The 22,645-nt window shown below is 52.9% G+C and overlaps 9 protein-coding genes across 9 annotated transcripts; 5 read left to right on the top strand and 4 right to left on the bottom strand.

Annotated features, from left to right (window-relative positions):
* Nucleotides 1-1,174: 1,174 nt before the first annotated feature.
* Nucleotides 1,175-1,978, top strand: FIBRA_03819 (uncharacterized protein; the record flags this gene model as incomplete). Its single annotated transcript, XM_012325646.1, has 1 exon — nt 1,175-1,978. One exon carries the CDS (start codon nt 1,175-1,177, stop codon nt 1,976-1,978), a length of 804 nt encoding a protein of 267 aa, XP_012181036.1.
* A 228-nt stretch (nt 1,979-2,206) lies between these two features.
* Nucleotides 2,207-4,033, top strand: FIBRA_03818 (uncharacterized protein; the record flags this gene model as incomplete). Its single annotated transcript, XM_012325645.1, has 8 exons — nt 2,207-2,403; nt 2,458-2,496; nt 2,551-2,586; nt 2,655-2,990; nt 3,047-3,147; nt 3,199-3,428; nt 3,482-3,548; nt 3,603-4,033. The coding sequence occupies 8 exons, from the start codon at nt 2,207-2,209 to the stop codon at nt 4,031-4,033; spliced, it is 1,437 nt and encodes a 478-aa protein (XP_012181035.1).
* Nucleotides 4,034-4,900: 867 nt separating this feature from the next.
* Nucleotides 4,901-6,133, bottom strand: FIBRA_03817 (uncharacterized protein; the record flags this gene model as incomplete). Its single annotated transcript, XM_012325644.1, has 3 exons — nt 4,901-5,307; nt 5,375-5,727; nt 5,781-6,133. The coding sequence occupies 3 exons, from the start codon at nt 6,131-6,133 to the stop codon at nt 4,901-4,903; spliced, it is 1,113 nt and encodes a 370-aa protein (XP_012181034.1).
* A 182-nt stretch (nt 6,134-6,315) lies between these two features.
* On the top strand, nt 6,316-10,525 carry FIBRA_03816 (uncharacterized protein; the record flags this gene model as incomplete). Its single annotated transcript, XM_012325643.1, has 12 exons — nt 6,316-6,373; nt 6,431-6,777; nt 6,842-7,078; nt 7,137-7,287; nt 7,341-7,483; nt 7,794-7,928; nt 8,006-8,245; nt 8,304-8,642; nt 8,701-8,749; nt 8,800-9,716; nt 9,767-10,162; nt 10,217-10,525. The coding sequence occupies 12 exons, from the start codon at nt 6,316-6,318 to the stop codon at nt 10,523-10,525; spliced, it is 3,321 nt and encodes a 1,106-aa protein (XP_012181033.1).
* Nucleotides 10,526-10,898: 373 nt separating this feature from the next.
* Nucleotides 10,899-12,884, top strand: FIBRA_03815 (uncharacterized protein; the record flags this gene model as incomplete). The annotated part of the gene is made up of 1 exon (XM_012325642.1): nt 10,899-12,884. One exon carries the CDS (start codon nt 10,899-10,901, stop codon nt 12,882-12,884), a length of 1,986 nt encoding a protein of 661 aa, XP_012181032.1.
* Nucleotides 12,885-13,418: 534 nt separating this feature from the next.
* FIBRA_03814 (uncharacterized protein) lies at nt 13,419-14,844 on the bottom strand (the record flags this gene model as incomplete). The annotated part of the gene is made up of 9 exons (XM_012325641.1): nt 13,419-13,594; nt 13,657-13,732; nt 13,783-13,858; nt 13,915-14,213; nt 14,272-14,387; nt 14,446-14,472; nt 14,534-14,581; nt 14,638-14,716; nt 14,800-14,844. 9 exons carry the CDS (start codon nt 14,842-14,844, stop codon nt 13,419-13,421), a joined length of 942 nt encoding a protein of 313 aa, XP_012181031.1.
* A 689-nt stretch (nt 14,845-15,533) lies between these two features.
* Nucleotides 15,534-18,197, top strand: FIBRA_03813 (uncharacterized protein; the record flags this gene model as incomplete). Its single annotated transcript, XM_012325640.1, has 9 exons — nt 15,534-15,561; nt 15,614-15,837; nt 16,178-16,544; nt 16,603-16,706; nt 16,761-16,863; nt 16,913-17,262; nt 17,313-17,500; nt 17,556-17,904; nt 17,961-18,197. The coding sequence occupies 9 exons, from the start codon at nt 15,534-15,536 to the stop codon at nt 18,195-18,197; spliced, it is 1,950 nt and encodes a 649-aa protein (XP_012181030.1).
* A 131-nt stretch (nt 18,198-18,328) lies between these two features.
* Nucleotides 18,329-19,068, bottom strand: FIBRA_03812 (uncharacterized protein; the record flags this gene model as incomplete). Its single annotated transcript, XM_012325639.1, has 4 exons — nt 18,329-18,520; nt 18,572-18,718; nt 18,775-18,852; nt 18,901-19,068. The coding sequence occupies 4 exons, from the start codon at nt 19,066-19,068 to the stop codon at nt 18,329-18,331; spliced, it is 585 nt and encodes a 194-aa protein (XP_012181029.1).
* Nucleotides 19,069-19,854: 786 nt separating this feature from the next.
* FIBRA_03811 (uncharacterized protein) lies at nt 19,855-22,335 on the bottom strand (the record flags this gene model as incomplete). Its single annotated transcript, XM_012325638.1, has 12 exons — nt 19,855-20,159; nt 20,216-20,441; nt 20,493-20,573; nt 20,626-20,868; nt 20,919-21,033; nt 21,080-21,210; nt 21,266-21,405; nt 21,464-21,512; nt 21,566-21,634; nt 21,685-21,752; nt 21,810-21,933; nt 21,988-22,335. The coding sequence occupies 12 exons, from the start codon at nt 22,333-22,335 to the stop codon at nt 19,855-19,857; spliced, it is 1,899 nt and encodes a 632-aa protein (XP_012181028.1).
* Between the last annotated feature and the right edge of the window lie 310 nt (nt 22,336-22,645).

Below are 22,645 nucleotides of genomic sequence, written 5' to 3'. Positions count from 1 at the left end.
CGTGCGGTTGTGCAGGCGGCCGGATGTAACTGCCACTGTACTTCGTATCAAGACCGGGAACGGCGAACCCTCGTCGCGCAGTTCCATAGAAGTCTCAAAATACAATCCTAGCACACCCCAGCTTGATTCCCTGGCATATGTGAGATATCTGTCGCTAATCAAAAGTTCACTATGCGCTTGTATTGACTCTGTTGTTCTTACACAGGGCGCATTCCCTGATACCATATACGATGCTGGCGACGCTCAGGGTCATCTACAATCTGACACTGCTGACGACGCAATGTGGAGCCATTACACATCGAATGAGTTGGCTTCGGAAATTAGATCCCGCATCAAATTTACGGAGCGGTCTCCGTCCAGGCCACTAGAGGCCATTCTGGAGAGTGTGACTGTGGCCACTGACGGCAAGCCCCAAAGCCGATTGCTGTTGGTGGCAGGACGTTCTAGGCGTCTGTCATCCGGGCACGAAGTAGAGTTACGCCACCTGTGCGCGAAGAGCGGCGTTGCGGTAGATTTGGAGATATTCAAGGCTCTGGGTCATGTAGCGGCTGCAATGGTTGTGGGCCAAGTTCCTGGAAGTCTGCTTGTACTGCAAGCATCCACGAAGTGACTGGAGCATTCATCTATTATAGTATAATTATTCTGTTATATGGACTTTTGGAGTCGGACAAAACACGATGAGATATCCGCGATGGAAGGTGTTGTTAGTTTGCCTTATTCTGGACCGAAGGTAGACACGCGTCTTGAATTTCTCGCATTTGCGCGGAGTACATCACGGTCAGGTGACCGCGTCGCAAGTGTTGAGACGACGTTCTTGTTCCTCATTCAGCGAGTCTCTTGTGCTGAGTCTCTGTTGCTCGCGACGGTACGCACACAAGGAGCCAGTGGGTGAGTTAAAAGCGAGGCGAGCTGGGGTGAACATGCGTTGTTGATGTCGGGGCCCGCCTCAAGAATATTCTATCTGCAAGTCAACGGTAAGCATCGCGCCGTGGGCTGCCCCGAAAGATCCGGCTAACGAGCCTGGCTATTTCCGCTCTTCATCGCCGTGCGGCGTGCTCAACCGATTTGAACACTCAGACGCCGCATGGCAGGCGAGCAATCGCTGGAACGGCAACCACCCTCCAGCATGACGCCTGGACGGAAACGGCCCTGTTGTCGCACATGCGGCTCGCCCATGGCGGGGCACAGGCGGCCCAACGGGTCGCCCATCTGTCCTGCTCGCAGTACTTCTGCCTCTCTAGAGCCCCAGCTCGAGCGAAGCTTCAGGGCTCTCAGACGTAACAATGCCAAATCTGACCTCGAGGTCCCACCGTCGGGGTTTTTGCATCACCGAAATCCCAATTGGGTGGAACAAGATTCGATACCTCCCGACGATGACAGATGGAGCCCGACGTCGTGGGTCTCTACCGAACCAGTCGATGAGAGCGACAGGGACGGCTTTGACGACAGCAGCGACATCAGCATCAGCGATATCAGCGTTGAAGATAGCAAAGACATGGGGGAGGATCTGGGGCTGCCCGAGACGCCAAGTCGGGCTTCCTCCGTGTTGTCGCGTACGCTCTCGCAGGTGCTCGGAAAGAGCAAGCCGCTCGCCAGTTTATTCAGCACGCCCAGCGAGGACCTGGCAGCGATTAGTCAAGCAGCGCGCCGCCACAGACTGGCAATGGGCATCATGCGTAGCCCCGCGGCTGCGCGAGGCACGCAGGTGAAACTGGAGAATGATTTTGCATCTGGGGCCAATGCGGGGCGCCAGAATGCGTGGTGGGTGGTCATGGGGCGGGATCCGGACGCGGTGTCTCATCTGCTAGGTCGTCACGAGCAGGGCGCGCGTGGTCAGCAGGGCGACTGCTTAGATGGAAATTGGCATACAGGCACCCTCCCGCCACACTCGCGTTTCATGCACACCTCTTTCTTGGAACTCATTTTCGCAGGCGCAGTCGGCGGACTCCTCGTCTTCTGTGGCCTCTCTGTCATCTAGCAAGTAGTCTCGGGTGGCCACGAACAGCGGGGTTCCCCGGACACACTATGCAATCTATGTGTAATATCTATGTAGTATGTCATACATATGCTAAATCGAAAGTTCGAAACGCCCGTCCTCTTGCGCCCGGCCGCCGCCAGTGATTCAGGAATAGCGAGCCAAGCGGTCCCAATCAAGTACTCCCAATACATAAGGCCCTTTGCTCCGGCCAGAGTCTGCCATCCAAACATGTCCTATCTACTCAAGGGAGGCTCCATTGCGACTTTCGTCGACGGCTCCAGCCAGCCCAAGTGCTACACGGCCGACGTCCTCGTCGAGGACACAAAAATCACTCAGATTGCCCCAGACATTGTGGCTGGGCCGAATGTCGAGGTCATCGACTGCCAGGGCAAATGGATAACCCCAGGCATGGTCGACACACATCGGTCAGGACTAGTGCATCTGGTGTAACAATTCATCCTGACACTGGGCACTCGCAGACATCTTTTCATGACCGTTCTGCGGGGGGAGCAGGGCGAGTAAGTATAACATATCGCTGTTGGAAAATAGCACTCACCTGAGGTCGCCTTCAGCTGGCTTCTGTCCGAGTATATCGTCAAAATGACATGGTCAGTACCCTCCCCCCTGCGTCTTGGTCCGCCCATTTGGGATGTACTCATCCCCATTTCCAATGCAGGACCATCCAACATGCGCTGACCGTGGATGAGGTCCGCATCGGACAGCTCGCTGGTTGTCTAGATGCCCTCCAGTGCGGAGTGACAACCGTCCTAGACCACTTTCATTCAGCAACAACCGCCGAGCACGCAGAAGCTTCCCTGGCGGCTACAATCCAGTCTGGTGCACGAGTCGTATGGTGTCCAGCCCGCCAGAGTGGAGCCACACAATTATTCCCCACACTTGAGTACGGCGACGAGGAAGAGACATTTAAATGGCAGATGGCCAAGCTGAAGGAATGGGGGACCAAAGATAACGGCAACCTTACACCAGATGGCAGGGTCACTCTGGGTTTGTCGTAAGTGGGAGCCGTCCCTGTGCTCCGCGAGCCGCAAATGATGACCCCGTTTGCAGGTACGATCTCATGGGAATAGGGCCCATGAGCGTGCATCAAGAGGTCATTAACTATGCGCGCGAAGTCGGCTGCAAAATAATCACTGCGCATGCCGTCAAACGTAAGTCATTTCCGCAGCTTGAAATATTGGTTCTCACCAAATTTATCACAGAGCCGAAAATCATACCGTTCCGAGACGGTGGTTTACTTGGCCCAGACGTCATTTTCTCACATTGTAACACTCTTTTCGACCACACCGACCCAGACGATGAGCACTGGGCCGCACTCAAGGACAACGATGTAGCAATCGCTTCCACGCCCGTTGACGAACTCGGAATGGCTCACGGGAACCCTATCGCATTTGAAGCTGTCCGAAGAGGCGTCAGATGCGGCCTCGGCGCGGTATGTCCACTTGTTTCCGAGATGTAACCGTTATCTGAACAACACGCAACTAGGATTGTACGTCAGTGAATGGTGGCGATATATTTACGCAAATGAGATGTGTCCTGCAATTCGTGAGAGGTGAGCTCACTTTCAACCCGTCGCAACCGCCCAATCTGACAGACAAATGCACAGCCCGAAGGCATGAACACGTCGAGCGTAACAAGCACACCCTCCCGCAATACAACAATGAGACATGTGCGGATGCCTTCAGGCTAGCGACGCTTGGTGGCGCAGAGGCATTGAACATGAGCAATATCATCGGTTCCATTGAGGTGGGCAAGAAAGCCGACATTGTGATCTTCGACACGGATTCGCCCAATCTCGCTGGTATCGACGATCCCATCTTGGGGGTCACCTTCCACGCAACGAACGCGGACGTCGAGCTTGTGATGGTCAACGGCGAGATAGTGAAGCGCAATGGCAGACTGACAAAAGTGCTATGGGGGCCTGTCGCTCGTGAGCTAAAGCAACGAGCGAACGAGGTCCGCGAACGCTTCCCCCGCGACTTCCTGGAGGCTCGCTGGAACAAGTACTACCAGGCGAACGGGGCACCCATGTTCTGAGTATAAGTGTATTATTAGTGTAAATGCTTTGTATTGTAGCTGCAAGTCGTCTTTCACATGGACTGACTGTATATTGATTGCTTTGAACGCACGAAGCTTCCTTTTGGACTACGCGAACAGCTAGATGGTCTGAGACAGTATAAATTCTTATCATTATCAATATCTCACACCTTGCACGATGGATCCATTTGTCTAGCCATGTCACGCTCAGTCCACAAACGGTATGAAAGGCTGTGGCACAGGCCATTAGTACGGTTAAGCTCGTAGTCGTAGCAGTGGCGCGTCGGAGTTGGTCGACAACGTACAAGCGAGAATACCCGACCAATTGGACTGGCGCGTTCCTCCCAACACAAGCACCCACAACGCACCCACATCGATCACAGGCAGATTGAATGTGGGAGTCCCAACATGGGGCAGATAGTTGTCGCAAGAGCCGTAGAAGTCCACAACAGAAGGATGTTCAGAGAAGTGGTGGGAGCAAAAGCGATCACTGCCGAAGCAATAACATGAGGGAGAGGTTTGATCAGAACGTGCACTCCCAAAGATCCATCGAGACCGCAGTCCCACGGCGGATCGGAACAAATTCGTCGAATTGCAACGCCATATGAATTGGGCCGCTTGGGCTGCCAGTACGTGGGGACAAGTGTACACCCCCGCTCATCACATACGGGTCCATGGTAACTGAGGGGATGAGATACAATCAGCATATCCGCCGATTGCGGGACAGTTGGGACCTTTACCGCTAGCCGGCACATGGTCAAATTCACAAATCTTAAAGCAAAAACAAGTCATCCAAATTCTTAAGCGGCGCACTGGGTGCACAAAAGACACCAAGTCGAACTACCATAACCACTGGCACCGAAAGCATCACTTTGGCCGCCCCACAAGCACCATACCGTCATCCTCCTCCGTCTCAGTTCCATTGTCAGATCGACGACTGCTCACCGTAGGTGAAGATGAAGTCTCCGAGGCCTGAGTGGATGCCCGACTCTCTGATCGTGGCTCTATTTCAATATTCCGATCACCTTCTAACAATGGGGCGGGGGTAGGCTCAACGGATAGCTCTGGGGTCACCTGAATGGAAAGTTTCTCGACCGAGGGAGGCTGAATAGTATCCGACACCCATGGCGTACTCCCCAGGTCGAGTGACTGCGAAGTGGAAGGAGCTGGAACGGATATCTCGCGGAGCGCAGCAACCATTTGCTCACGGACTCGTTCGGCGAGTTCGGGGATATCTGCGGTGGTAAGACCTTCGGTTGAAATCGGAGGAAGAACTGATTGATACATTGATAGAGAATGTAATGAGGGGACCATACACCTTCTTGGATGAATGAAACATACCTCGAACTTTCAAGGTTCCGCTCTCGAATACGCCCTTCCTGTACAACCTCCAATAATTCTCGCATACAACTGGGACGATCGGCACGCCGGCCTGAATGGCAATATGGAATGCGCCCTTCTTGAACGGGAGTAGGTCGTGTTGTTCGCGTAGCGAACGGGTGCCCTCCGGGAAAAGCCAAAGCGAGAGGTTCTTTGCGCGCATCGTCTCTCCAGCAGCAGTGAGTGAGCGTATAGCCTTGGCGTTGTTCCCTCTATCAATCCAGACAACACCAGAGAGGCTCATAAACTGGCCGAGTAGCGGGGACCATTGCAACTCCTTCTTCGCTATGATGGACGCGTGGCGGGGGAATATCCTATAGGCCACAGAGTCAACCCATCTGTGCTGGAAAACAAGTGGTCTACACACCTCCCTAGATAAAGGATATCAAGCATACTCTGATGGTTGCCCACGAGCACTGCGGGACGAGTTTGAAGGTGTTCCTCGCCCTCTACCACTAGCCGGATGTCCAGCGCCCGACTAGCGAGGGCATAGAAGCTGCGCGCGACGACAAAGAATGTGTCCAATCGGCGTCCAACGAGCGACATGCCTACTGCACACACAACACCCCACGCTGAACATACTCCGAGTGTGGAGAGATACAGTGTAAGGCGAACATAGTATCGAGCGATCGGAGACGATTGCGAAAGCGTGTGTAGCGCAAAAACGGGGAGGGAGACATAGGCAAGCGGTTTCACGAGCCCGCTGAGGAGAGAAGTCATGGCCGCCGAGGACGACCTGCACGACGTGCTGGTCGCGATGGATGGTAGATGGGAAGAGATGGCCTGCGGCGCTGAGCAGCGGCCGACGGCGTGACGCTACTGCTGCAGACATGCGGCACAATTTAGTACGAGCGGAGTACGAATCCATTGCCCTTTATATCTGCCTCGGCGAGTACACGATCATGGCTGCGAACACACAGGTCGCCTCACAAGGCGCCGTCAAGAAGACAGTGGGCAAAGGTGGGTGTTCTTTAGGTAGCTGCAGGTGTGGTGGGACTCCTAACATACATGGCTTAGGCAAAGTTGCCCCGTCCCGCTATCTGAACCCCACAAGCGCGTCGACATCGCGGGCTACTGCGGTCACGGGCTCATCCTCGAAAATAGGGCCGACTGTCCCTTCCAGCGTTAAGGGGAAGGCTATCGCACCGGCGCTCTATACATCGAAAGACAATCCAAGCAGTACTAGTATCCGTGAATATGAATCAGTTACTACGAAGCGCGTCGTAGCCCGCGCTGCTCGCAAAGACCTTGGTTCATCGCGAGGAATCAGCGAGAAGACTTCAACCAACAACAGAAACCGATTTCCTATCAGTGCGAGCGCATCATCCTCCGTCCCCGTCCAGGCTACCTCTCGTGAGAAACTCGTGAGCGACATCCGCCTCGGTATATACTCGTGTCACTCACTCTTCCATGTATTCTTGTGAATAGGATAATGACGCTTCTCTGCAACCGGAGGCGTTATATCTAGCCGCACAGACGTATTCGTGGCTGTATATGACCTCCACATTGGAAAACCGTTTCGACAACTCAAAGAAGGCTGCTAGCGATGCTTTGGAAAGTCGTTCCCGAGAACTTGCGTCTGAAGAAGCTGATATTGCAGATGCGAGGACTCGTTTCGTGTCCGAACGATTACTAGATTTCTATGAAGAATTATCCGACGTCAAGGTCAGTGAGTACACTCTTTCAAATGCACGTATTTACATCATTCTCTAATTAAATTTAGCTGTCCGGTGCAGTGCCTTCAGTAGTGCAAGCGTACCTGAAGGTCGAGCGTACCTATTCAACGACAATATCGGAAGCCGTATCGCTTGCGACACAGTCTCACGACGAATACACTGATATCAGGGTGTATGCCAGGGTTCTGGATCACATTGGTCAGCTTTATTATGTCGTCATCTCGAGGTGAATTAATCTCATCGTTAAACAGATTGTCTTCAGCAGGAAGTGGAGACTGTGGAATCTTTCATACTAACGGCAACGGACGTCCAGCTTCATGCGCGCGAAAGACCTCGTGCTCTCCAGGCTCTACGGGAACTACTACCGGTCATTCGTGCTCAGGCCGATAACTTGGTTTGTGCCCGGATGCTCTTACAGCACAGCAAAGACACACAACGCATTGCTTTAGAGATACTTAGTCTACAGCTGTCTGGCTGATCATGTATGACGTTGAGCTGTGTAATTCATATGTAACCTTCAAGAAGATATATGTTATCAAGTTGCATAAAACCCTAACCCCAGTGTAGTACTTTTCCGCGCTTGCGGGAACCTTGAAGAAGTTTTGTCGCCGCCAGTGTCCATCGTAATCGGCTTGTCAATGAGTACCAGCATTAGCGATCCGTTTTTGCTCTCGAGCTACGCCCTACCGACTCGACTTGTTCAGAACTCACCATCTACGCCCGCTTCCTCATCAACAAGTCGCAAACATGTGCTGCTCGGGGATGCGTTTACTTCCAACCACAAGGGAAGTGGCTTTGCGACCGTAGCGGCCCAGGGCGATGGTATTCATATCCTTGACGTGAGTTGGATTCGCGGAGAAATACAAAAGTCTAGTATGCTCAAAAATTCTGTTTGGTTTCCGTACGCGTCTTATAGCTCTCGACTCTCCATCCGGCCATTTCGCATACGCTTGGGCCCAACACCACATTTTCTTGTCCTCCGGTAACACAGACCAGCCGTCGTAATGGTGTTGACATTTGCACAACATTTGCTGTCGTAGAGTCTTCACCAGACGTACTTCAAAAGGAGGGTGGTCGCACTGTTTGGAAGTGGGAAGAACAATTATCTGGTGGTGTGATGTCAGGGGATGCACAGAAGAAGAAGAAATCGGCATTAGTGAGCTCTTGTCATTATTACATCGCGCATACGTATGTAATCCAATTATCCTCGTTAGGTTCCTCATGCATTGTCGCGCATATATGTCTGTGACGACCTCCCTGATAAGCTACTTTTAGTGGATCGGCGCGGCGAAATCAGCCTCTCAGATATGGATTTATCCCCAGAAAATCTCATATTCCCCATTACACAGAGAAATGCACAAACGACGCTATACAAGCATTTTGTCTTTCCCCGAAAGTCCTGTACATTTATGTCAAGTGGATCCATGCTGGGTGGTGTCGTCGCAGCGTTCCTCTGGCGCGAATCCGATCAAATGAAGGTTTCTGTCACCTCTGTGGACACACACAGCGGTCCCACTTCCGAAGGGGAGTGTATTCTTCCCTTAACTGAGGCCGTAAGACATTGCATCTACCCGATGTGAACAGCTCAGTGATAGTTATTTTCACGAATAGGACATCGTAGACGCGTCTTTCAGCGCGTCTGGCTGCATCACAGTCCTCAGTGAGTATTGCTCACTGATGTATATTCGTTCAATAATAATTTTCCTTTAGCCTGTAGCGGTACCTGGCGCTCCTTCCAACTATCTGAGTCTGCGACCTCCTCAGAGTCCTTCTCCCTCCGCCCACTTTCCGAACCCATTCATCTTGCCGCACTCTCTTTCCTTTCTGCTATAACCTCCACCGAAATTTCGCTGTTGGCCTTAACGTCCTCTCATGTCCTCCTTTCTGGCATCTCGACTTCGCCAGGATCCTCACCCGAAATCACTCTCCTCATCTGGGACATGCAATATGGTGTCCTTCTGAGTGAGCAAAGATGCGGCGTCCCGTCAACATTGGGAAGGCTCAAACCAAAATGCATACAAATGCACCTCGCTGCTGTGCCTCCAACTGAATCACAATCGCAGGCTCTGCTAGTCCTCTCGCCATCCACGGACCGCCCTGCGAAGCGTGTAGATAGTAAGAGCAACATTTTGCATTCGAGCATCCTCGTTGTTCCATATACAGTCCCCTTAACATCAACAATTGCGAGGGCACTTGGCCGTGCATCTGCTAGTACAAAATACCTCAAGTTGAATTCTGAGCAGAAAGGCCTGTCAGGGTATCATAAATTTTTCAACACCGCTCAGGCCAAGTTATTGAAGTCTGTACAACATGCAATGAATACCGCGACGAACGCCGATGTTGAAAGGGTATTCGAAGAGTGGGTTGCTGATGAGGAGCAGAGAGCCAGCGCTCAATTCGGTGGGAACGTGGTTAGGCAAAATGAAGAACATCTGCTGCCTTTGGGTCATCTCTTCGTGAAACAGTTGCTGGATATTGTCTTGCCTGCGTCGACCAGTGGGAACACGTCCAGTACAAAACTGCCACATGCACCAAAAGTGGTGAGGTATCTGCTCGAGAGGCGCGTTGTGAGCGACTGCATGATTGAGGGAGGGCTTATACCAGCGCTCCTGCTACGGCATGATTGGGTAGGTTCGCCTGGAACTTCCCCCATCGATCATGACTTATCTGTTGGCAGGAATCGGCAGTACTGGCTGTGCAGAAAGTCATAGATTTGCCAGAAATGGATATAACATCCTTGCTTGCCCAAGTGGTCGCACAGCGTCGACAGGTTCAGACAGATAATGATGCTATGCAGGTCGATTCGCCGGCCGGCATGCCTACGCTGCCTTCTTTCCTCTCATTATTCGTCCATTATCCGACATCTCCTGCAACTTTACGGATAGCTCTGCGCAGGCATTTGGCTGATGCTGATGACCTCACGCATGTGCTTAGTATTCTTGACGGTTGGGTCGAGCAATGGTGCAGAGAAGATGTACGCCTGCTACCTGACGGAGTAAAAAAGGATGCACATGGGGTCCAAGTCCCATTCTACACAGAGCGTAAACAAGAAGGTTTGCCCTCCCTTGACAAGGTATGGACTTAGCGCCATTTACCCCGAACTTGTAGATGCGACTTAATTATTCAGATCCTCAATTTTGCTCAGTCCATCTTCGACGCATCATTCTTGACCCTGCTTTCCTACCCTCCTGCGCATGTACTCATCCGTACGCTCCTTACACGGCTGCGGCAGGAGCTCGCCCTTATATCCGAACTACAAGTGTTGCACGGCCCGTTGCGACCATTTGCTTGGGCCCACACGCGAGCAGTGCATGAGGGCATTCATGGCCCGGCAAAGGTAGACACTAGCATCGATTGGCGCCGTAGGAAGAAATTAGCGCATGAGCAGGCCGAGATGTCAGTGAGACAATACCAGGTCGAGGAGCTTGTGATTTAGTGTAATTATTCTCGAGCGCATATATGAGGCATCATTCTATTGGTGAAATGATCCGCTGCTTTTCGACGAACGTCTCCAGACTCATCGATCATCGACATCCCTTGGCCAAGTTGGATGCTCAAGTACTTCCTCATTGATATATGTATGCGTCCGACTCAAGAGTTCTTTGCAAGCGCGAGGGCGCATCCCGCTCTATCCCGCTCGAGTGCGGAACACCAAATAGGCGACAACACGGCGTGCGCTGAGCCTGCAAGACGTGCCCCTGAAGGCTACCATGGGCCCTCTCTCTTCTGCATCCATTTCCCTCTCATCTAGCTACACGTAGAGGGCTGGGATCGGCACTTGCGCTCCTTGCATTGTCTGGGCCCTCGCAATGTCCTCTCCTGCACAGCGAAACCGTCATCGTAAACGAATATCGGCGCTGCGCCTCTCTTCAGACACCACGGTCTCTACTCTGCCAGCCTATACATCCCCTCCCTGGTTCAAATCCTCTGTACTTTCCGCAGAGACCGAGATCTCAGACAGGCCCCCAGATTACCCTGATAGCGCAGAAGAGGCTGATGCGGACACTGACTCCGACGAGTCTCACATCGCATACTTCTCGCCGCCTCCTCCTTTACCAGTCTCCCCCCGTCGCGCGCGCAACTCCCACTCTCGTACGTTCAGGCGTCAGCAGAGCTCTTCAAGCGAGCCTTATCTCGACTCGTTATTGGCTCGGAGTGTTCATGCGTTGGAAATGTCAAATGCGCTTCTCCAGTCCTCCATGTCCACGCAGAGCAGCCTCTCCGCGGTTCTAGCATCTGACTCTATGGCTGATCGCTCACTGGAGGCCCGTGCCCAGATGTTGTCCACAAGAATTACCGGCAACAGAGACATGCAGGAGAACTGGTTGGACGACCTGGATGAGATATCACAGAATGTTCAAAACCTTGTGGGAGAGGTCCAAATGCAGAAACAAGATGAAAGCGCTGGCGCTGGTGCTCTACCACCCGAAGACGATTGTGTTAGCAGGAGTCTCCCAACATCTGGATTCGCTGAGCGGGTCCAACGGCGATCACATATGCGCAGGCCTTCATTGGATTTACGCAACTCAGGCAATGCACAATTGCAATATTCTAACCACGATCGGAGTCATTTCATCGCGTCGGCCCCGCGGGCTCTGACTGTGTACATAGATTCTACTGACAGCCCTGACTTGATCACTCTGCCCTCAACCCTGGGGTTACGTTCCACATCGCAATTGCCGCCAACCCCGTTGCCGCCGATGACTCCCCCAGATTCCGGCTCGGGAGTGCAAGCGGCATCTGAAGGCCAAACTAGACGTATTGTAAACGTACTATCATCATACGTACGTCGTCCTTCTCCACCTCCGCCTCCGTCTACCTCTGTCTCCACCTCGTCTCCCTCTCGACTTGCCTCCATTATGTCGATACGCAGCGGTCGGAGCTCTAGTTCGAGCTCACGAACGATTCCCGCCATGAGACCTTCGAAATCACCCGTTAAACCACCGGTCAACTCTTCGCCCGTGTCAACTCTTCGTTCGCGGTCGCTTACGCCAATGCGGACATCCTCTCCTCCTCAACCACCTCGCCCAATGACCCCTCCTATCGAAGAACTGTCGGCATCATCTGAGTCATCGTCATCGGATACGCTCAATGTTGATCGTACGGTTCAGTCATTGCGCAGTATTCTTGACCGTCAACAGTCGTCTGCTGCGGGCTCTCCTACCGCATCCCGGAATAGTACCCTCGCTCCACCCCCGCGGCCGTCATTTCTCTCTCCACCTTCGGTAGCGCCTGTGTCGAGCACCTCTACGGCTACCGCATCCGTATCCCGTCTATTTACAAAAAGTCGCCATTCATCCTCAACTCGCCCTCCCTCACCGCCGCGGCAATCTTCCCTCAAAAATCGCTCTGCTCCGCCAACACCCGTTCTCACTTCTCCACCACCGACACCTACACTTCTCGGGTTACCCGACACGCTCAGAATCTCATCAATTGTCAATGGGAGTGTCCACAGCGCGACGTCATCTGGGCGCTCGACGCCCAAGCGTATCTCTTTTGCAGAACTGCCCGAATCATATGCGGGTTCGCGACCAGAAGGCGCGCCGTCTAAGCTGCGCGACAAGGTCCGCAGCAAAAGTAAAAGGCGCGGAAAGCGTGCAGATGGGAGGAAGAGCGACGGAAGCGACAAAGATGAAGGTAACGCGTGGTGGATGGGCTGGTTGCTTGGTGCGGCGGGGACGGGGAGTGGGTCTGGCTTGAGTTTAGGCGCGACGAGGGAAGAACGAGTACCTCGCAGTCCGAACTGGAACTCTCGCCCAGGGTACGGGAGCGCTCTAGATGATTGGGGGGCGTAGTGATGTCCGTGAACCGTCTGAGTACGTTATAGAGCGCACTGTGTTGATTGGTATGTGACGATCCCTGAATTTCTGCGTACTTCATGGGACTCACTTGGTGCTTCACGCAGGTCTGGTTAGGATTCTGTAACTTATCTTACTACTAACTAGTGTGAGCTTTTCGCTGACGCTACAAACACTCTCTGTCACCATCTCACTGCTGCTCTATATATGAGCACATTCTGCAGCTGTTTAGCTATCCTTGCAATTGCTGGGTACTCTACCATGCATGGTTGTCTTTATATCCACCCATCATCCATCTCTATACCGCATCCACCTTGTATATCTAGTGTAGCCAAGTGTCGGATATATCTTGCTCCATCTTACGCTCACCCATCTTCCTATGAAACCCGTGGCTATCACTTCTATATTGCCATTGCGGCAGTCCGCAGGCACATTAGTGTACACAAACTCAATAGCACTGTGTAAATTCTATGGAAGATGGTGAATAAGGGGAATGTCCATAGCCATGCAGCAGAGAATAACAAAGCACTTTCACGCAGATACGGTAGTAACAGGGAGCATCTTGGCGATTTCCTGCAGAGGCCCCTTGTGGGACTCAATGACTGTCCTGGAGTGATAGCTGTCGTAGACGAGGGCCGGAGCGTAGAAGGACCACGACGTCCAGAGGAACATGCGGCTGTACTGCGCGGCGATCTTATCGTAATCGACTGGGAACAGGATCGGAATAAGCACAAGGCACGCCGATAGCAGGAATAGAAAAGGCACCCACCATGCAGAGCGCTTCTCAGTTCCAGCCACGTGCGCGTCACATCAGTCAAAATCACATCCACTCCCCACCGCACAGCCTGCTCAAACCCGTCAGTAGCCGGGAGAGATGCACACGAACGTGTCCCACCTCAACCATCTGCGCCGGCTCGTTGACGGTCCACACCATGATTTTCTTGCCCGCCTCCTTGCACTCTCTCCTGAACCTGAGAGATCGTTAGTTCTCGACGCACGTGTGCTCGAGGAAATCAAGATCACGCACTTCTCCCCGTCAGCGGTTGTCAGCACAGCGAATTTCATCGAGAACACATCACAGCTGTCCCAGAAATACCGCCGGGCAATCTCTATGCTGTTCCCGATATACGAGCGGCGGCAGTAGGGCAGATGGGTGACAGCGTGCGGGATGAACGCGGTGTGCCACAGCCCGACGAGGATGCGCGGCGCGAGCGCCGTCTGCCAATCTGGCTGCGCGGTAATGACTTTGTGCATCAGCGAGAACAGTCGCGCGGGGTCATTTTGGACTTTGACGTCGACGTTGAAGTTGACATGGCTGTTTTCCGGCTGTGGAAGTGCATAGAGGTCACAGGGGCACAGCGCGTGAGTGTGCGGGGGGAGTGACCTTCATGAGCATCGCGACGGTCTCTGCGAACGTCGGGATGGCCTGCTTGGGCTCTTTGACGGTCCTGAGCTGCTCCATTCCATCGGCCCCGTACCATTTCTGCTCACTGATGAAGCCTGAAGCCAATCAAGATCAGAATGATGATCGGCCATAACATGAAGTGCATGTGCATACCTTTTCCATTTGTGGTCCTGTCCAATGCTGGAAACGAAAGATCATGTCAGCAAGCAGACTGAAGGTGAGAAGGGATGTATGAACATACCAGGGTCATGGAACATGACGACAATGTCATCTAAGGAGACGTGGACGTCTGCTCATGGGGGTCACGGGCTGTAACGGAAGACATGGCGCTTTAAAGAGAAATACCGCTCTCAATGCCCTCGGCCCCATCGCGGATAGCTTTCTCGAAGCTGGCCAGTGTGTTCTCTGGATATGCAGCGGAAGCCTGCATGGGTGGCGGTCAGCATCGGCGCCGATCGGGTAGCAGGGGTTGAGAGAAAGAAAGAAAAGAAAGAAGGAAAAACTCACTCCACGGTGACCCCAGCACTCTGGAAGTGAGATGGGCGACGGCATAGCTGACGAGATGGGACAAGAAGAAAAAAGTCGGAGAGAGAACAGTGGGGAAAGGCGGTATTTGAGAGCGGGTGAAAAGGAACGTGCGTGGTGGCGGGAGCTTATATAGCGATCGGCCGCGCTCCAAAGGAGTAGGCGAATTGGTCGCGCCAGGGTCGGAAGGGATAGTGTCGCCAAGCTCGGGCGCGCCCCAGAACGCAGGGCCTGGCGAGGAGGACGTCCGACGAAGATACAAGCGAGTCTGCTGATTGTGAAATTTGCTGCGAGCCTTCCCAGCTGCTGTGTGCAGCCGAGGGGGTAGCCGCGTACCTACCGAGAGCCGTCTGCATGTGCTCTCCCGCTGCCACGAGTGATCCCTGCGGGGCCTTGCACTGTGCCCGAGCCCTTCTGATCCCTGCGCGCGCCGTGTTTAGCCTTTACACTTACGTCCGCCGCTGTCTGGGCCTCTCACCTGCTCACTGCGCGCTCCGACGGTCCGCAAGGTCGACGGCAGTCTCATGCCTTCAACGTCGACAGAGATGGCGTGCAGGCTGCCTGGGTCCGGCACCTGCAAGGGACGCAGTCAACGAGCGGCCTCATGGCCGTGATCAGCTGCAGCACGAGCCGCCCGCTGCTTCTTCATCCGGGCCCGCTTCCCACTCGCACTCACGCCCTCACCTTCACCGACTTTGAACTCTATCTTCCCCGCCATGGCCACGCGCGTCGCCGTCCTCACAGGTCTGCCTTCTCCCCCCTGTGCTGATCCGCTGAGTCGAGTCCCCCTCCACAGTCAGCGACACCGCCGCCGCCGACCCGAGCACCGACAAGTCCGGCCCCACCATCCGAGACATCCTCGCGGCCCACGGCGGCTACGACTGCAAATACCTCCTCATCGTCCCCGACGATGAGCTCCGCATCCGCCATACCGTCCAGGCTTGGTGCGACCAGGGCGATATCGACTGGATTATCACCACAGGCGGCACCGGCTTTGGTGTACGCGACAGGACACCCGAGGTGAGGCGCGCTTGCTCTCCTTCCCCTTAATCGATGGGCCGCATATAGTCACTCTCATGTCTTGCGTTGTACGCGATGTATATTCGCCGTACGATGCGATTCATAGTCTACCTATGTGCGTCGTGACGGTGACAGTGACTACGTTCCAGCCAGATGTTCATCTCGGTCTGAGAAGGCTACGACATTAATACTAGATTGACATTGACTGAAGACAAGGGGGAAAGGTGTAATGAGAGCATGATATTCAGACCGGACGGGGACATAGCCGCAGATATGGAGCTTTGCACGATCACCCTACTACGGATATCCGTTGTTGAGCCAACTGACGAACTATCCACAGGCGATCCGTCCTCTTCTCGAGCGCGAAGCATCTGGTCTTGTCCACTTACTGCTTGCATCGTCTCTGCAAAAGACTCCTCTTGCAGCACTCTCGCGCCCCGTCGCTGGGACCGTGAAGAACACGCTCGTAGTCACTCTGCCTGGAAGCGTCAAGGCCGTAACGGAGAACCTGGATGCATTGCTCGCAGCTGGAGTCGCCGAGCACGCCCTTGTGCTAGTAAAAGGCGCGTCCAGCAGACAAATACACGCGAACATGTCGTCAGCTGGCTCTGTGCGCTCGCACGCGCATGCCCACCACCACCATGCCCACCACCATGATCACGCCCCTCAGCCAAGAAGCACCCTTTCGCATGACCCTTCACTTCCCGGTGCGTACGTACGCGGGACGGCATTCTGTCAGCCTTCTCATTCAGGTCGTTTGATTAGTCACTACGAGACATAGAGAGTCACCTTACCCGTTAGTCTCTGTCGAAGAAGCCTTGGCCTCCATTTTACGGGAAATTAAACCCTTGCCAGTCACCGAACAACTGGTACGTGGCGTTACATTGAAGCACGTTGGCCCTGTGAATTTGACCTCAGTACAGGTCACGCCACATCTGAAAGGGCATGTCCTCGCCGAAGATGTGTGCGCGCCTCAGGATGTGCCTCTGACATCCACGACTAGCGTTGACGGCTATGCTCTGCGCTGTATGCCCCTCGAGATTCCATGTTCCACGTGGATCTAATGACTTTCTAGCGACTGATCCCCCAGGAATTTACTCAGTACTCACCCCGCGCACACACAGCACCGCCGACACTTTACCTACAGGCACCATCTTTCGCATCAATACTGGTGCCCCCCTTCCCGCGGGTGCAGATACGATCATTATGGTAGAGGACACCCGCCTACACAGCACAGTGAAAGATGATAGCGGTGCAGACGTCGAGGAGAAGGAAGTCGAGACATTAGTGCAAGTTCCTCCGGGGGAGAACGTGCGCGCACCCGGGTCAGACACACACAACGGTGACCTGGTGCTCGAGAAGGGCACGATATTGAACAGCGCGGGCGGAGAGATCGGATCGCTGGCATTTGTTGGAAGAGCAAAGGTGCAGTTCCCCTATGATGCATGTGAGGGTTAGCTAACGATCATTATCAGGTCAAAGTATATAGAAAGCCGGTGGTAGCTATTCTTAGCACTGGGAACGAGCTGGTAGATCTACAGACGCCACAGCCAATGCAGGGCGACGGCTGGGGTGGTATTTGGGACACTAACCGACCATCTCTGAAAGCGGCATTGGAAGGCATGGGCTACGAAGTCGTCGACTTGGGTATCGTGCCAGATGAGTCAGATTGTTTCTCTAACATGCAATAAACGAGGCGTTGACACGATCTGTCACAGTCTAGATGCTCACGTCAACATTATCAAGAAGGGTCTGGAAAGTGTAGATATGTTGCTGACAACTGGTGGGACATCAATGGGCGCAGGCGACCTACTTAAGCCAGTTATCGAACGGCACCTCAACGGGACGATCCACTTCGGACGTGTGAAAGTTAAGCCCGGCAAACCGACGACCTTCGCGACAATCCCTTCGTCATCGAACAACGGCGGTGATCAGATCCCGATGTTTGCCCTACCAGGAAACCCAGCCTCCGCTTTGGTCACATTCAACATCTTTGTGATACCTGCCCTGCGCCGCCTGGGGGGCTGGCCTGCTGATCGCACCCAGCTACCTCGTATCCGTGTGCAAGTACGTAATATACTTGCAACGTCCTCATTGTGAGCTCGACCAGACCATATTTATAGCTACGAGATGCAATGCGCCTTGACTCTCGCCCCGAGTATCACCGTGTCGTCATCAAGGCCTCGCCAAGCGGATTGTATGCATATAGCACAGGTGGGCAGCGCTCCAGCAGGGTTGCGAGCCTTAGCGGGGCAAATGGTCTAGTCGCACTCCCCGCAAAAGAGGCCGATGATCCGGAGCAATTGCAGGCGGGAGATATTGCAGAAGCTGTGGTGATTGGTGAGCTACAAGTTCAATAAGGGTACAGTCTAGAACCGAATTTCTGTACGATTTGGAACAAGAGGAGATAAACAAACCTGTATCACAGTCTAGTCGTGCATCAAACTCATCGCTTCTTCATTGCTGCTAATTCCTGGTGCCATTCTACTCGTCAGCGTTGCCTCTGAACTTGAGCTAGGCGTAGACTTGCCAGCTCGTCTACCTCTCTCTGGAGAGCAGCTACATCATTTTCGAGGCGCTCTCTCTGTCTAGTCAGCATCTGTATCCGACGGACTTCAAGCTTGGTCATTCCTGTCGTTTTCACTGTCACACCTGAGGATGGCCGGAACTCCGCAGCTTCAACCTAGCACCAAGAGTGAGCACTGCGAGGATCGCCGGGTACGGTGATCATCACCTTTGCTTGTAACAAGTTTTCCTTCTTAAGAAGAATCTGCAGCCCCTTCTCCGCACGTGTGATCAGCTCATTAATTTGTGGCTCAATCTCGTCTGTGAGATCGGCTTTGTATCTTCGTACAGTCGCTTCGTCAATGAGGAGAAAAACCTGTCAACATAGGCTTCACTTGGGGTAGAGAGGTTAACGAAATCGAAATTGTATACCCTCTCGTTCTCTAGTACTTTCGTCATCCTAGGAAGGTCGTGTGTTCCTGCACGTATAATCTCTTGCGCTTCATGCGCCTTAAGGACAGTGAGTCAGGTAGTCGGTGCAAGGTAATGCAGGCATACCTCTTCGCAGCAGTCTTCCATCGCCAGGACGCATTCTCTCAGGTAAGGGCTGCATACCGCGTTTGTATCGCCCCGGTAGAGCTCTGCGTTGCCCACAAAGACAGATTCCCTAGGGGCGTTTCTTGGATGCACGGAAAGTCTAGACGCTCTGTGGCTCCTATCAGCCATGGTTGTCCCGTTCTAGGGAGCACAAGTTGTAACAACCAAGGGGATGTATAAGTCCAGCTGCGATGGATGGCCGCGCAGTATGGTCGCGCCTGTGGCACGCGCCATGCCGGAGTCAACCCTAAATCAAGCTCCGCCCCCCCACGGCTATATAAGGCCCAAAACTTCGCAGTGTCTCTCCAGTGTCCGTTCGACTTCTGAACCGTTAGCCTTGCGCGCAGAGGTCTTGCCTCTGGTGACGTCTTTCTAGTCGACGGAGCGAGGTGCTCTTCGGGGTGCTCACGATAGCAAGCGTTTTTCTCCTGCTCCCCCTCGCTACAGCTGAGTCCATCTCTGGTGTCGATTCGCTGGAGGGGTCGACGTTGGAGGAAGGGGCGGTGTTATATTCCTGTACTCTCTGTACCCGCCCTCTTTCGGGAGGGTTGCTACTATGTGGCGTTGATAGTTCGGTGAAACCATAACACAGACATTATATCATCGCTTGTAATACTGCCGTCTGTTCCTGAAATAAGCTATCGGCTTGAGATTTTTGGCACTGTAATGTCTGTAATAAGGGGTGGGCTATCATTGCAGGAAGGTATGTGGTTGCTTGTGTTCATATGGTTCGTGGGTATCTTAAACTGGCTGTCGATAATTGCTTGAACGTGTTGGGCAACAGCAACGCATGCGATGTAAAGTTTAGTATGGCTTCAGTATAGTGAAGGACCAATGCATGATATGTATAAATTATGATATGGATCCGGTGTGTTCTATCTACCATAGATATATACTTTGACTGAAATAAATGCATTATATCCTAGTACTTCTCGAGTCGTCCTCATCGTCGCTCTCCCCGACACTGAAAATAGCTTCCGCAGGTGTTAGCAGTTGAGCACGCCCTTTGCCCTTGTCCTGCTGTCTGAATTGTTCGTCGTCTTCGTCGTCATGATCTTTCGACTCGGCCATACTCGCATTCAGAGGAATGTTCTCCTCATGTGTCGACGCAGGTGGTAGTCCCCGCATGCGATTGCGTCTTGTTCGCCACCAGAGGTAACCACCGATGGCCAAGGCGATTATGACGAGAACCATAGCAGCTGAGCCAGCATTATAGTATGCTGAAGAGAGATAGTTAATTTCGCACTCAGACGCGCAGAGCCGGAGCCAACATCACCTTCCCACATGGCCTTATCTTGTTCTGGAGTCTTCGCAGGTACAGGTGTCACAGTCGGGGCCCCATCTAACAGAGCAGGTACAGGTTTGCTTGCGTCGCCTACGGCACTAGGAATTTTAGCCGATCCATTGACGATGGCGCTGAAGTCAACGCCCATGAAACGCAGGATCATATCATGTGCGACATGCGGGACATCGTAAGGTGCCATGTGTGATGCGTTGAAAAGCTACAAAATGGATCGAACAAAATGCACCTGAAAATCGTTGAGAAAACACACCTTCACATATGTCAAGTTCCTTGAGCTGACCCATGTCCCTGCTGCAGTTCCATTTACCGACCACGACTGTGTCTGTACCGTCTGTGGAGTACCACATCAGTGTGTATGTTATACATATAGCAGAAGCTCGTACACCAAGGCCTGTGGCACCATTCCAAGTCATAGCCTGAATTGAGCTCTCGATCCCAACGTAATTGCAAATCAGGTCTTGATCGCCCGCGAACAGTAGAACTGGGATTCTCTCCAACACCTTGGGGAGGACTTTGATAGAAGACTGGGACGTCCGCGTTCTAAACTGAGAGTGAATGATGCCTCTGCACTCCGTCCAGGTTTGGGACGCGGCAGTTGCATGCAGAGCACGGACAACATCTTGACGCTGGACAAGAAATGTCAGAAGACGAGATCTATGCTAACCAATATACTGACGGCCAGATAAGCATACATGTGGGCAAGATCTGGGGGCCAGGTCATGCCACATGCAGGAGCTTCGTCGTCGAGCCTAACGTCATAAATGTTGAGACACATGTCCTTCCCATTGACTCTGCGGGTAAGTTAGACCGCGAATAACCACATAATACATTACTGACTTCCTGTCCTTGCCTTTAACAACTTCCTTCATGACAGCCTCACATATATCGATATTGACAGGCTCAATCGTCGTGACCTTCGCATATTCCGCCATGCACTTATCGGTGATAGCCTTGCCACGCTTCCAGTCCTATTATCAAAAGCGTGAGCGGAATGCACACCTCGCAGTGAAACTGTATGCCAACCTCTGAGTTTTCTTCAACCAAGCCGTGCTTGACGGCATACGTTAGGAATGAGGGGTATTGGTGACGACCATCAATCCATCCGTTTCCGATGGCTCCCCCACGCAAGGGTATTTTCAAATTGGAGTTCAATATAGCGTCCGCTAAATGGTAAGTCCGTGAGTCATCTTTTATTAAAACTGGAAGGAATGTGCTCCTCACCAAAGTAAGGTATATATTGCCCAGCGAAACTCTCGCCACCCAGGTAGGTCTGCATCATCATAAATCAGAAGGCACCGATGAAACTACGAAGATATAACCTACGTCGACGGTCTGATATTCCGGAAAGACTTTGTAGAAATTACGAAGGAACTCGATCAACTGGTTGGACGCCTTCAATTGGCCGTAAGATAGTCGTCCGGTGGCACAGATACCGCACATACCTCCGAAAGTTCATGCATATAATGATCTGTAGAGGTATACGAAAAGCCCGTCCCTGCCGGCTGATCAACTGCAGGAGTTCTAGGTGTTAGACCGTGCAAACAACACTGTTTGATTTGGTACACACTGTAAACCATTGTGGTATATTCCTCCCAGCCCCCTTCTATCCTGTTCATCCCTCCTTTGCCGTCCAAGCGCCAAGGGCCGACTTCCATCATGAGTCCGTCAAAGGAGGAACAGCCTGGACCACCCTGGCAATGACTGCAATAAGAACCCAAAGAATACTTTCATAAAATATTACAGACATTGAACCAGAACATCAAACGCTCCTTATCCGCCGTTCTCCGTGCTTTGACCATCACAAAGAATAGATGCGCAGTAACCTCATTCGGGGAAGCTTTCGCAGCCTCAGGGTCGGATGAGAGGTGACCTGAGAATATTCGCAGAGGATGAGCCTCATCTTGGTGCAAACCTGGTAAGCTGTGTACATAGAATGAAGCCGCCGACGGAACTACAATCTCTAGGTTAAGCTGGGACGACTGCGACTGGAACGAGGGAAGCTTACCATCCGTTGGAGCTGCATCTATCAGGGGTGCAAGTAACAAGGGGACTAGAAACGACCATAGCGTGCCGAGAGCAAATGTGCAAATCATTGTCCGGAGTGAAGCTGGACAGGCGTATCTGATAATGACTGTGATCAGTATAAAATACTCCGACGTTGGTTGAGATGCTACGTCTAGACAGGAGCACTTAGAAAGAAAGCATGATGCAGGTCAGAAAGGGGATGCTCACAGGGCACCGCCGCCAGCCATCGCTGCGTCGACAGATGGCGCGCAGGTAGGAATCATCACGTGCCACTATCTCTACCCGATATCGCGCTCAGGAACGGAACATTTCCTTTCTAGGACTTATCAGACTGAGCCATGCTTCTGTCAATCTTGCGGACAATTGGATACTAAGCAA

Source organism: Fibroporia radiculosa, assembly GCF_000313525.1.
Source record: "Fibroporia radiculosa TFFH 294 genomic supercontigs, scaffold2313, whole genome shotgun sequence".
NCBI lineage: Eukaryota > Fungi > Basidiomycota > Agaricomycetes > Polyporales > Fibroporiaceae > Fibroporia > Fibroporia radiculosa.
Note: the sequence above shows the minus strand (reverse complement) of the source record. Positions and strands in the feature narration are given on the sequence as shown.